General features: G+C 37.2%; 1 protein-coding gene across 1 annotated transcript in view; it reads left to right on the forward strand.

Annotated features, from left to right (window-relative positions):
• Window positions 1–227: 227 nt before the first annotated feature.
• Window positions 228–14,457, forward strand: part of TMEM182 (transmembrane protein 182) — a 54,893-nt gene continuing 40,663 nt past the window's right edge. Inside the window, exons 1-3 of the mRNA XM_058684575.1 lie at window positions 228–552; window positions 791–890; window positions 2,597–2,695. Coding sequence (XP_058540558.1) covers window positions 421–552; window positions 791–890; window positions 2,597–2,695 — 331 coding nt within the window. The 5' untranslated portion in view covers window positions 228–420. The remainder of the gene's footprint in view (window positions 553–790; window positions 891–2,596; window positions 2,696–14,457) is intronic.

Raw genomic sequence — 14,457 nt, forward strand, 5'->3', positions numbered from 1 at the left:
GGCCAATACTGCCAATGACTTCATACCACTTCATCTTCTTCCCACTTCTATGGATTACCCAACAGCAAAAATGGTCATTCTAGCCAGCCCCTGATATTCCTCTCTACAGTCAGGGGAAGGTCAGCTATTTTTTGATCCCCACGGGAGAGAGACAGCTCCTCAATCAGTATCCTAAAATAGCTGGCCATTCTCAGCTGCTGGGCTGGAGTCCCTCCAGGGGAGAGCAAAGGGAATACAAATCCACCCACTGGGTACGAGTGAGAAGTCACCAAAACATGAGCTAGGAGAGGCTTCTAAAGGAGATCCTGCCTACTCGAAAAATCTTTCTTATTTTTCTTATTTTTTTTTTAATTGAGAAGCTACGTGTCTGCCATTTTTTTAATTTCTAAGTTTATTTAAAGGGAAACCAGTGGCTTGAAGATGAGACTAAATATTGCCATTTTCTTTGGGGCTCTCTTTGGTGCTTTGGGGGTTTTACTCTTTTTGGTGGCTTTTGGATCGGATTACTGGCTTCTTGCAACTGAAGTGGGGAAGTGTTCAGGTGAACAGAATGTGCGTTTCTTCTTCCAAATACTGATGTACTTGGTAGGGATGAGGGTAGCCTTATGTGTCCTCTTGAAATCAGAGAATAGTGGTGGAGTGCCTATTTCTTCACAGAAGAGATAGGTAGCAAGCTACTGACCATCATTATTTGGGATAAAATCCATTGTTTTAATATTTTCCCGGATGTGATAACTTAGGTTATGTGCTTTGTGTTGATGGCAAATTACTTTCTTTGTGTTCTGTACAGATAGAGAATGTCACTTTCCACCATGAAGGATTCTTCTGGAGATGTTGGTTTAATGGGATTGCGGAAGAGAATGATTCCAGTATCTGGAAGTTCTGGTACAGTAAGTGCAATTTAGCTTTATTTCCCCTCGTCATTAAAATAAGAATGAGCAGCTTCTTATTTAGTATAGATCACTTACAAGATAGGATTGGATTCTTACCTGTAGAATCCTGATAGAATGTCTTCAAAAGATTCATGAAGTGATTCTTTTTCAGTAAGTAGAAATGGCTATATGAATAATTATTTTATTTTCTAACCTAAAATAGGGGTCTGAATATTTATGGCAAAACTGAATTATCTTCTGTTTCCTTGCTCATATTTAAAATACACTCACCCTAACAACAACAACAACAACAACAACAACAACAACAACAAAAAACTAGGTATTACCTATAGTATTTTTCTTGTCTATTATTGCTGTGTCTGTTATTGCTGTGTTGCAAATAAATTAGTTTTATTTTTGGCTATCAACCCTTTAAATGTCAAATTTAAAAATTAAGATATAGAGATCAGATATTTTATATTGGTGGCTTTAAAGTTAAAAAATATCTTTTTTTTTTTTTTTTTTTTTTTTTTTTTTATAATGAAACTTACTTACCAGCAGCAGTGGATGAAAGCACACTCTGTTTGGGCTTTAACCAAGGTAGTGGGAATTATCAAGAAATGCCTGGCTTCTGATGTCTGTGTTCTCTCATAGAAACTTGAGAGTTCCTTTTTGATGTAGAATAGCTTCTTAAAAATACAGTACATTCTTTTCACTGTATTTCCTATATTATATTAATCTCTGAAAGTAAATTCATTGAAAATAACTAGCTTTTATCTTATTGCATTCAACAATAAAAGAACTATTTATTACCCTCAAGGTTATTGTAGGTTGAAATTATTAGTCTCCTTATCCAATACTCCTGTGATATATCAAAATATGGCATTTACACACTAGTCAAGATTATATGATAAAATAATATATAATAAAGAGATGAGATCTTGGAAGACGTAAGCAAGCTGACAGCAAGTTGGCATATGTGAAAGGAACAAAGTAATGATGAAATGGAATTTTGCAAGAAATAGTTGGTAGGCTATCTTGTAGTCCTTTTGGAGAGGAAAATGAGCATGGAATCTGCCAATGAAAAGCATTCAGACTCTGGCAGAGTAAGTCAGACTGTGCAAGAGGAAGATTTTGCCAAGGACTTAGAGAAAGAAAGAATATTTCACTCCTCCTTAAAGGGTACACAGTGAAAGTTTCAAGTTTTCCAACAACATAAAAGTTTTTTTCTTGTGTTTTCTCCAAATACTAAAAATGCATTTAAATTATTAGCTTGTATGACCTATCATTTCCAGCTTTTCCCTAAAAATAGAATATAGGATACATTTTATATTAATCAGAGGTGACAATGGGTAAATCTAAGTTTATTAGAGTTTTAAAACAATTACTTTTTGAATACTATGTGCTAGGCATCATGTTGGGAACTGGAGAATATGGCTGTGAAAATAAATGAAGTGTAGTGCCTTTAATCTTAAGGTGATATTAGGGGCCTTCCCAGCATTGAACTATGTCATGAACTAGATGTTTTGGATGAATCTACTTTCCAAGTTCCCTGAGCTGCTTGATGTGAGTTCCCCCCCCCCCCCCACTCATCAGTTCTCTGAATCTGTTGCTCCCACCCACAGTTTATTTAGCTTGTCTATCCCAGGTCCTGTATGTCTCTTGTTAGGAAGTCTTCACTCAGCATCTCAATAACAACTACCATCATTTGCTCTCCTTCCTAGCCAATCAGCCACCGTCCAAGAACTGCATGCACGCTTACCTGTCACCATATCCCTTCACGAGAGGGGAACACAATTCAACCTCCTATGACTCTGCTGTTAGTAAGTACCTTTGTCTAGAGAATGCCTCCTATGACTCTGCTGTTAGTAAGTACCTTTGTCTAGAGAATGCCTCCAAGAAAGACTTGCTTTTCTGAAAAAAAACTAATTTAACATATATCATTTCAACATTTTCTCTGGAATCAATCTGTTATATGTAAATAATAAAATACCATTTTTAATACAATATTTATAACTCTAATAGAATATAGCTCAGAGTTAAAAGTAAAGCCATTGTAACTTACTTGCTGCTTATAAAGATTTTTTTTAAGTGTGTCCTCTGGTGTGGAAATAATGATGTTTATTAGGAATAACTGCTTCTAGTGGGTTTAACAGACCTAAAGCTAGTCTTATAATGGAAAATATTATAATCCACACCCTGCTTTAAAAACATTGTTTTTGTAATTGTTACACATAAGAATATGATTATGCTACTGGTTTCCTGCAAAATGACTGGACTTCCTTATATGTGATATCTCAACGAAGAATAGTCAGATGTCATTAACTGAGAGTCGTGATTACCGAGTTTCCTTGGTATTTACATCCTCTTTGTCCTATGGAAGGTACACAAACTCAGTTGGTATGGAAAATATATCATATATACTTAAATGTAGTTTTATACAAAGTACAAAAGCTCAATATGTCAACTTGATTCTCAGCTGGTTTCATGAAGTTTTTAACAAAGGGTGTTTCTTGTAATCTTAAAACTAAGAATTGGTTCGTTATTTACCAATGTCATAAATAAAGACAAAAAAATATTTGTTTTTTTTTCAAAGAGAGTAAGCAGCATATTTACTTTTCTGAATAAACTTATATTAGTAGTCCCCAGAGAATCAATAGGAGATATATAGGTAGGGGTGGGGGTTGGGAAGAGAGAATGATGGATGGATGGATTGATGGAGAGATTTTAAAGAATGGGCTTATGTGATTGTGGAGGCTGGCAAGTCTAAAATCTATAGGGCAAGATTTCAGGCTGGATAAGAGTTGCTGTTGTAGTCTTGAATCTGAAGCCTAGAAACTCTGGTAGAAGTTTTTCTTTAGGTAACCTCAGTCTTTAGTCTTAAGGCCTTCAACTGATTAGATGAGGTCCACCCCCATTATGGGTAGTTTAACCACATTAGTGCATAAAATTAATCATTGCAAATTATATGCCTTATAATTTTAAGTTTGTCAAAGGATGTAGCATTTGCTCATATCACACAATTAACATGACACTTTATGGAGTGGAAGTGGGGTCTGAATAGCAAACGAGATAAGCTGTCATACAGCCATGCTTATCCATCATAGTCGCTTGTGCTTAAAAGGGCTCTGGCTTTTGGCCTTGAGCACGAGCGGTGTGAATGTTCCTTCCCATTAATAGCTGCAAAAGGCGCTTCCATTTGTCAAAGCATTTTGCATTGTGTGACATGGACCTTTTCACTGATAAGAGAAGAGATGACATAGGAAAGTGTATAAACTATTCTGTCTCACAAAAAGTTGCAAAAAAGGTATCCCTTCCCTGACGTTCTTACTTTTGTAAAATTGACCAAGAAGTAGCAGAGTAGAACAGGGTTGATTTTCCACAACATTAGGTGTTTGCATAGCTATTAGTGTTCTGTTGATAACTCATGTATATGTTCAGGTACTGTGATGATCGGATAGGTATCATGGGCGCTATATATGTTTAAATGAATCTACATATTTGAAGAGTCTGTAGCTCAAGGAGTTAGCGGAGAACTTGAAACACAAGGTGACGTGATCTAAACATAATAATTATGATGGAGGTGGAGTGTACGTGCATGCCCCAAAAATTATACTGCAATTACAGTTAGAATCATTATGTAGCACTGCATATAATTACTGTGACATTTTTGGATCTAATGACAAAACCATATTCCAATTTTTTTTTGTTTTGTTTTAAATGATCAGACTCCCCTTGGCTCACATATTGTAACTCCCTATTCACTTTAAGCAGCTTTATCAAACATTTTAGCAAACATGACCAAGACGGGAGGAAGGCTGTCCTACAAAGAAACAGCTTATACACATTTCATTTACATTCATAGTAACATACAATGGTATCTGACATTATATTTGGGTGATTTTTTTTTTTATGGTTCCCTTATCCAAGAGAAGGGCCATCGATATCGTGAGAAGGGTTTTATCTGACTGAAAAGTGAGTGTTTCCTAGTTAGTGAGGCTATCTAGTCTTCACCAGACCCCATATGTACTCTTGGGTTTCATATAGCCTCATAATTATCAGGCATTATACATTTGCCAATTTATCTTGGGTAAATTCAGAGTCTTGTTTGTAAAAATTGGATGCATTCCAGCCTGGCAAATATAATTGGTAAAATAGCTTTGTATTTTCCTTAGTTTTTGCAGTTACAGTTAGCCAGTATCGAAATCAGTGAAAATAATATAGCAGTGTTTGATTGTTCTGGAAAGACTATTTTACAATCATTGGATGCTACTGATGAAATTGTTCTGTTTCATAATATGGAGACTGAAACTCAGAGAAACCTTGTGACTCGGTTTTCACACAGCTGATCCTTGGCAAAACTAATGCAAAGGTCCAAGTCTCTGCATTTTATTTATTGATAATCTTATTATAAACTACAGTGAAATGAAAAGGCAAATCTTAGTATTTGCCGTTAAATCTTTCTAAGCATGAGTCTTTTAGTTGGATCTCAACAAAAGAACAATTTTAAATTTATGTTGCCTTTCTCTCCTTTTCTATCTGATCCTGACCTGTGTATACAGTCAGGTCTAATTCAGTGTTTCCTTTATTTATTTATTTTTTGTCTCAAGTACACATTCTAAAATTCAATTATGCTCAACTTTAGTTATTTGAATGGTTGCCCAAGCCTAGAGAAGTTTTGAGGTAGGATTGTATACTTTGACTTCCTTTATTTTTATTTTTTTAATATATTTTTTAATGTTTATTTATTTTTGAAGGAGACAGAGACAGAGTGTGAGCAGGGAAGGGGCAGAAGAGAGGGAGACACAGAATCTGAAGTAGGCTCCAGGCTCTGAGCTGTCAGCACAGAGCCCGATGTGGGGCTCGAACCCATGAGCTGTGAGATCATGACCTGAGTTGAAGTCAGATGCTTAACTGACTAAGCCACCCAGACGCTCCACTTTGACATCCTTTAAACTATTCTATTGCCTTTTGATACCTGTCAGAATTTAGATTTTCTGGTTTGTTTCATGATTAAACTCAATAACAATTCATTTATTTGGTATCATTTGGCGATGATGTATAGAACATAGATTAATTTTCAAGATAATTCAGCACTTGAGTGAATTAATAATTTTCTTGCTATCCCCATAGCCTTTGGCCACACCTATATCAAAGTGCTCATTGCATGTAACTGCAGTTGTTCACCTTAGTTTCTTTATTATTTGTTGGAGCTCCCTAGAGACACAGGATGTAACCTACTCATATTTATACCCCCAGAACCTAGTATGGTGAGTGGTACTTAGTAAGTGCTAAAATATTTCTATGGAATGACTAAGTGCAAAAATTCCTTGGCCTTCTTATTCAGCAGAGTATATTGAACATGATGTCTCCTTTCCTTCATGAGTTGGAACAAACGCATACACAATGGCCTTCTTTGAGTTCTTCAGAATCAGTGTTTGGCCTCCTCCGTTAGGGCCTTTGTACCTGCCGTCCCTCCTCCCCAAATGCTGTTCCTCTTTTCCCAACCCCTCCTCCCTTCACTTCTCTAACAAAGCAGGCCCATTCTCTGAGCTAATACATACTTCAGTTTTCTTTCTTTCTTTTTTTTTTTTTCAATTTTTCTTAAACGTTTATTTTTTGAGAAAGAGAGCATGAGCAGGGGAGGAGCAGAGAGAGAGGGAGACACAGAAACCAGAGCAGGTTCCAGGCTCTGAGCTGTCAACACAGAGCCCAACATGGGGCTCAAACTCATGGACCACAAGATCATGACCTGAGCCAAAGTCGGATGCTTAGCCAACTGAGCCACCCTGGGGGCCCCATATATCAGTTTTCTAAGGAAACCTTCCATAGAGGTAGTTTTTGATATCAGATATAATCTTTAAGAAAAAAAATCATAGAAAAGGAGGTGGTAAAATATCAGTTATATTTAGGGGGAGAAAAAATAAGCAAAGGCAGCCCACAAAGGAGAAAGAGAAAGAAGCCTTGAGAAAGAAGCTGATGAGCAGGCTGTCAACACTGTTCCAGGGGCCTGTGGGCAGACAGGAAGAGTCTTGGGAAGGAGGTGGTGTCCCTCAGTGACAAATGCAGAAGCAGAATGGAACTGGATAGTACTGATAATGCAGGGGTTCCCATGGCCACTCATAGCTGTGCCTACTGAAAGTTCAGCTACAGAGGCCCTCAAAGGCTCTTTACAGGCATCTCTTTCTAAATGTAAACCCACAATGCCCTGCTGGTTTGGCCTGAGACCTGAGGCCTTCTGCTCTGTATCCCATTCCTGCTCACTGCCTGTTCCCTCAGATGGGAGCTGAGGGCCCTGCCCTCTTTCCTGGCAATGCCCTTCCTCCTCCAGGAACCGTTCCATTTTCCTGCACATTTTGTCACCCAACAGTCCTCCTGAGGGCCTAGCCCTATCCCAGGCTTCTTCCTCCTTCAGGAGGAAGAGGTGAGAAAGCAGTGATGCTCATAAAGGGGCAGAGCCACAGAATGATGGGGGCACAAAACCTCATACAGGGTGGTTAGGGGATGGGCAATGAACAAGTTGAGACCTTTGTGAGGAGCCAGCACTTGGACTTGGAGTAGCTCCCAAGAGTACACATTTACAGAGAATACTAAGTCCTTATAAAAACAGTCTCACACACACACACACACACACACACACACACACACACACCATCTTGCTTTGCTATGCAAGGCAAAATAAAATATAAATACCATCATATCTGACAATTTTATTTCTTTAATATTTTAGATTTGAGTCTAAAGTTAAGGCAAACACATAACTACGAAGGCACATCAACACACCTGAGGCACCTAATTTCATTGGGATGACCTCCTGCTTCCAGATCAATTATGCTTCCATAGCTGGGTCCTATTTACGAATTTTCCCATGTTCAATACGGTGAATCTGGATGTTGTCTTAAATTTACCAAATTTCCTTCTGTTCTGCTTTAGTTATATAGCAAAAAAACATACATTGTAAAATATAATGGAAATCAGTTCCTTTTTTTTTTTGTTTTGTTTTGTTTTGTTTTTTGGTCAAAAATGTCAAGTACCTAGATATTTAGAAATACCTTGACATTCACTCAATGTCCTACTATTCATTCAGACATTTGGGATTACACAGCCACAGACACAGCGTGATATTACGGGGTGACTGCAATTCCTGATTTCTGGCTGACTTTTCACCTGTGACCCAGTGAAGGCTCCCCTGCATTCAGATCACAGGGCACTCATAGGGAAGCTCGCCCCGTCTTCCAAAGCTGCAGCTCATGAAGATACAGTTGGCTTTCAGGTCCAGGTCCCAATATCAAAGCTGTAATTAAAAATCACTTTTTCAGGGGCGCCTGGGTGGCGCAGTCGGTTAAGCGTCCGACTTCAGCCAGGTCACGATCTCGCGGTCTGTGAGTTCGAGCCCCGCGTCAGGCTCTGGGCCGATGGCTCGGAGCCTGGAGCCTGTTTCCGATTCTGTGTCTCCCTCTCTCTCTGCCCCTCCCCCGTTCATGCTCTGTCTCTCTCTGTCCCAAAAATAAATAGAAAACGTTGGAAAAAAAAAAATTAAAAAAAAAATCACTTTTTCAGAGGGTGTTATTTTGTGTTCTCTACAACTGATTCATGGACATCTAAGGATTGATTGACAGCTTATGTGACATCCCTGCACTAATGCGGGGAGATTGCCTTCTGAAAACAAGACTGTGTGGTTATTTACCATAGTGTGGCTTGACTTCCCTTCATGGAGGACAGGCTCCAGCCTCTACAGAGGCTTCTGGTGATAGCTATTGAAATGTCAACCACACTCAGAAGTAGAAATATTCTCCAATCATAGAGAATCTCTTGGTGCCTTGGCCGTATTGACATTTGTGGCCAGATAATTCTTTGCTGTGGAGGCTGCTCTGTGCATTGTGAGATGTTGAGCAGTACCCCTGGCCTCTACCCCTGGAACACCCTTCAGTTGTGCCAGTCAAAAATATCTCTTAACATAGGCAAATGTCCTGAGGTGGGTGGGCACAAAATCACCTCTCATGAGAACTACTGAAACATTCTAGACATTCATTCCTAACACTTCTGAGGACCCAAGCTCTTCTTTAGAATTATACTGTAAACATCTGTGCCCAGCTCCAAGTCTGGACTCAAAAAGCATATTAATAATGGTTAGTTTCCTGTTTCCATGCAGAATATACAGCCAAAAAAGGAGCAAGGATCTGGTCTGGGTCTCTCTCATCTTTAAATATTACCATTTCTACTCCAAGTTGTGGATCTTGTCATAGAAAAAATATTTACTAGATCCAGTGGAAAAAAATATCGAATGACTGCTGTAGGCTGGGCACTGTTCTGGAGGCTTTAGTGTCAGCCCTAAACTTATGCTTATGGAACTTTCATTATGGGGGGAGGCAGATGACAAACAAAATAAATCAGTTAAGTACTTGGGGAGAAATAAAAGGGGGTATAGTGTGTGTGGAAGCAACCTCAATATTAAATAAGGTGACAGGCCTCATAGCGAAGGTGATGTGTGTTTTGAGTTGGCCAGCCCTGGTTGAATGGGGGTCTGTCATCCAGCTAAGCTGTCATGGTTCACAATCCTTCTTTTGAGGCTAGATGGATGCTGTGCACAGAGTACTTAGCAGTGGAGCCGGCTTGTGGTAAGGGTTCTATGGCAGTTAGAAGTTGGGCTTTCAGTCAGTGTATCTGTGTTCACTACCTAAAGCCACCACTTCCTGCCTCTGACTTCTTTATCTCAACAAAACTCCCTGCACTTGTTTGTGAAAGGGAAATTAGTATAGTATCAACTCACACAGTTGTTAAAATGAGAATAGGTAAAAATACAAATGCTTAGCAGAGTAGTTGCTATGTAGTTGGTACTCAATAAATGTCAGCTATTTCTAGGGCAATATGCCAATTTAGAGCACCGATGATAAGTCCTCATGAGGGCACGTTAACTCCTCATGGCTTCTCCCTAGTGAAATGCTCCGGCTCTCTGCACTGTGTGTGTGTGTGTGTGTGTGTGTGTATACGCATGTGCATGCGTGTGTGTGCGCAGTGACATCAAGCATTTGGTAGAGCTCTGGCAAAGAATAAGGGCTTCAAAAGTGGCTTTCCTCATCCTAGTACAAGATACTTAATATTACCATCTGTAATGGCCAAGCTTTGTCACTTTTTATCTAGTAATTTTGATTAAAATTCATTCAACAAATATTTATTGAGCACATACTATGTGCCAGGCGCTGGGTTCTGGGGAACAGCAGTGCACAAAAACAGATGGAAATCTCTGTCCTTGTGGAGCCGACAGTCTTGAGAGGGGAGACACACAAGACAAGATAAAATAAGTCAATTTTATAGTATGTTGGAAGATGAAAAGTGCTCTGGAAAAGCATGACACCTGAAAAGAGGCTGGAGACTAGAAGCTGGCAGAAGTGAGGGTGATAAAAACTCTGTAATGTGCTAAGAAGAAAGCTTGGCTCTGAGAAAATGATATTTAGTGGAGACTTGTAGAAAGTGAGGGAGTGAGCTGTGTGATATCCAGAGGAAGTGTGTTCCAGATAGAGAGAGCATGAGATGCAAAGGCCCAGAGGCTGGAACATGGCTGATGTGTGCAAAGAGCACAAAAGAAGCCAGTATGGCAGGAAGAGATTGAGTGAGTGGAGAGTAGAGGAGATGATCAGAGAGATGGTGGGTTCAGGGAGAGGTTGGGCCAGTGTAAAGACCTTGGCTCATGTTCTGAATGAGAGAAGAAGGAGACTGATGGATGATTTCTACCTGATTTGTGTTGTAAAAGAATATCTCCGATTATTGCATTGTTAACAGACTAGTCAAATGTGGAATCAGGGAACTAGTTAGGAGGTTTGCTATATTTCAGATGGCTAAGAAAAAGATATTAAAAGGTGAAAATTTGTTTGAAGCTGCCATGGTCCCTTAAAATTGTTTCGAACCAGTAAGAATATCTATCAGTATCAGTAACAAAACACAACACAACAAAAAAAACTCTTATGTCCAGGGTGCTATATACCTTAAAATATCAGTCCTGGATTCCAGATTTTCCCTTTTTTAAAATTTTAAACAAGTATTTTATTGTAGAAATTCTCAAACATAGTAATTATTAACATATTTTCTAATTGAATGATCATTACTGTGAATTTTGAGAGTTCTTTACATATTCTAGATATAAGTCATTTATTGAATACATAGTTTCCAAACATTTCCTCCCACTCTGTAGCTTTTTTCATCATCTTGAAAAGACCTTGAAAACAAGGTCTTTCACAGAGTAAAAGTTGTGAATTTTTATGAAGTTCAGTTTATGGAGTTTTTCTTTTATGGATCGTGTTTTTAGTGTCATCTCTGAGAACTGTTTACCAAACCCCAGGCTCTGAAGTTTGTCTCCTCTTTTCTTCCAAAAGTTTTATAGTTTTATGTTTTATATTTAAATCTATGATCCAGTTTGAGGTACTTTTTGTATAAAGTGTATGATTTATAATTTTTCAAACATGTGTCCCATTTCCCTAGCACCATTTTTTTTTTGTAAAGACTATCTTTCCCCCATTGAATTGATTTTGCACACATTAAAAAGTAGTAGGTCATACTTGTGTTGGACTATTTTTGGATTATGTATTCTGTTGCATTGACGTATGTGTCTGTCCCTCTGCCAGAGCCACACCATCCCGATTACTTCAGCTGTATCTTGAAGTTGGGGTGAATGATTCCTCCTATTCAGTTCTTTCTTCAAAATTATTTTAGCTATTCTAGATCCTTTTCCTTTAAATTAAAATTTAGGATAGTTGTATCGATATCTATAGTAAGCCTTTCTTGGATGATAGAATTGCCTGTATCAATTTGGGAAGAATTAATTTTATTATGTTGAACCTTCCAAACTGTGAATGCAGTATATCTTTCCATTTATTTAGATCTTTAATTCCTCCACCAGCATTTTGTAGTTTTCAGCTTATGCTGTTAGATTTCCATCTAAGTATTTAAATCTTTTAAGAAATTATAACTGCTATATATTTTTAAATTTTTTTTCAACGTTTTTTAATTTATTTTTGGGACAGAGAGAGACAGAGCATGAACGGGGGAGGGGCAGAGAGAGAGGGAGACACAGAATCGGAAACAGGTTCCAGGCTCCGAGCCATCAGCCCAGAGCCTGACGCGGGGCTCGAACTCACGGACCGCGAGATCATGACCTGGCTGAAGTCGGAAGCTTAACCGACTGCGCCACCCAGGCGCCCCTATAACTGCTATATATTTTTAATTGTGGTTTCCATATATTTATTGATAATAGGAATATAGTTGATTTTTAATGTGTATATTGTATAGTGAGACCTTGCTGAATTTACTTAGTAGTTTTAAGAGGTTTTGTATTCGTTTTTTTGTAGGTTACTTTGGATTTTCTACATAAACATTCATGTCATTGGCACATAGACCAGTTTTATTTCTTCCTTGCTTATTTATATACCTTTTATTTCCTTTTCTTACCTTGTTGCATGGGCTATAATTTCCAGTACCATGGTGAATAGCAGCAGTGAAAGAAGACACTTTTGCCTCATTTCTAGTCTTTAGGAGAAGGCATTCAGTATTTTTTCCTCAAGTATGATGTTTGCTATAGGCCTTTTTTTTTTTTAATGTACATTCTTTATTAACTTGAAATTCCCCTCTATTCCTTATTTACTGAGAGTATTTATAAGTGAATGATGAATTTTGTTAATTTTTTGCATCAGTTGATATGATCACAATTTTTATTCTTCTTTAGCATACTAATATCATATATTACATTTATTGATTTTCAAATATTGAACCAGCCTCTTACCATTGGAATAAACTCCATATGGTCATGATAAATAATTCATTTCATATATTGCTGAATTCTATTTGTTAATATTTTGTAAGGATTTTTTCATTTGTATTTATGAAGGATATTGGTCTATAGTTTTCCTTTTTTTAACTCCTTTTTCTGGGTTTAGTATCTGTGTAAAAATGATTTCATAAAGTAAATTGGGAAGTATCTTCTTCTGTATACAAGAAGAGATTGTGGAGAATTGGTGTTAGTTCTCTTTAAATGCTTATGTTTGATAGAATTCACCAGTGAGATAATCTTGGCCAGGAGATTTAACTTTCAGGAAATTTAAAATTATAAATTCATTTTACTCAATAGTTACAGGGCTATTCAAATTATGTAGTTAACATTGTGTGATTTGTGATGGTTTGTGTTTTTCTAGGAATTGGTTCATTTCATCTAAGTTGTAAAAAATATATATAGAGAGAGTTGTTCAAAATATTCCTTTATTATTTTTTATGTATGCTGTATCTGTGGTGATATCTCATGTTTCATTCCTGATATTGGTAACTTGTGTCTTATTTTTTCTTTGTCAGTATTGTTAAAATAGTGTTAATTTTGTTGAACTTTTCAAAGATCCTGCTTTTGTTTGTTTGTTTCTTTGTTTTCCTATTAATTTTCTGTTTTGAATTTCATTGATTTCTGCTCTTTATTATTTCGTTCTTTCTGATTGCTGTAGGTTTGTCTTGCTCTTCATTTTGAAATGAAAAATTAGGTTATTGGTCTTTTATCCTCTTTTCTAATATAAGCATTTATGGGTATAGATTTCGCTCTCAGCACTGCTTTAGCTGCTTCCTACACTTTTGATATGTTTTATTTTTCTTTTCATTCAACTCTATGTTGTCTCATTTCTCTTGATACTTTATTGTTTGACTCATAGATTATTTAGAAGGGTGTTGTTTAGTTTCCAAAAGTTTGGACATTTCTTTTCAATCTTTCTGTTATTAATATTTAGTCTGATTCCCTTGTGATTAAAGACCATACTCTGTATAATTTAAATTCTTTTAAAGTTAATGAGATTTGTGGCCCAGGGTATGGTCTATTTTTCTCTGTATTCCATGGCACTTGAAAGAATGTACTGCTGTTGAATGGAATGTGTTGTCAATGTCAGAGCTTATTGGTTGATGGCATTTTTGAATTCTTCTATATCCTGACTGATTTTCTGTCTAGGTTTTCTAGTAATTGGTGAGAAGGGATATAGAAGTCCCCAGCTATAATTGTGGATTTATCTACTTCTCTTTTCATATGTAGCAGTTTTTGCTTTACATATTCTGCTCCTTTTTTGTCAGATGCATACACATTTGGTGTTGCTATGTCTTTTTGGTAGAGTCACCCTTTTATCATTATTTAATGTTGCCAATAATTTTCTTTATTCTAAAATCTATTTTATCTGATATGGATAAAATATCTCCACTCCTTAATTCTTTGAATTAGTATTTACATGGTATGTAATTTCTCATTTTTTTTTGCTTTCAATATTTCTATATTATTATATTTGAAGTGAGTTTATACACAGCATATAGTTGGAAGATTTTTTTATTTTTTTTTATTTTTTATTTTTTTATTTTTTTTATTTTTATTTTTATTTTTTTTAAATTTTTTTTTTCAACGTTTTTTTATTTATTTTTGGGACAGAGAGAGACAGAGCATGAACGGGGGAGGGGCAGAGAGAGAGGGAGACACAGAATCGGAAACAGGCTCCAGGCTCCGAGCCATCAGCCCAGAGCCTGACGCGGGGCTCGAACTCACGGACTGCGAGATCGTGACCTGGCTGAAGTCAGACGC

The sequence above is a fragment of the Neofelis nebulosa genome, chromosome 9, assembly GCF_028018385.1.
Source record: "Neofelis nebulosa isolate mNeoNeb1 chromosome 9, mNeoNeb1.pri, whole genome shotgun sequence".
Classification (NCBI taxonomy): Eukaryota; Metazoa; Chordata; class Mammalia; order Carnivora; family Felidae; genus Neofelis; species Neofelis nebulosa.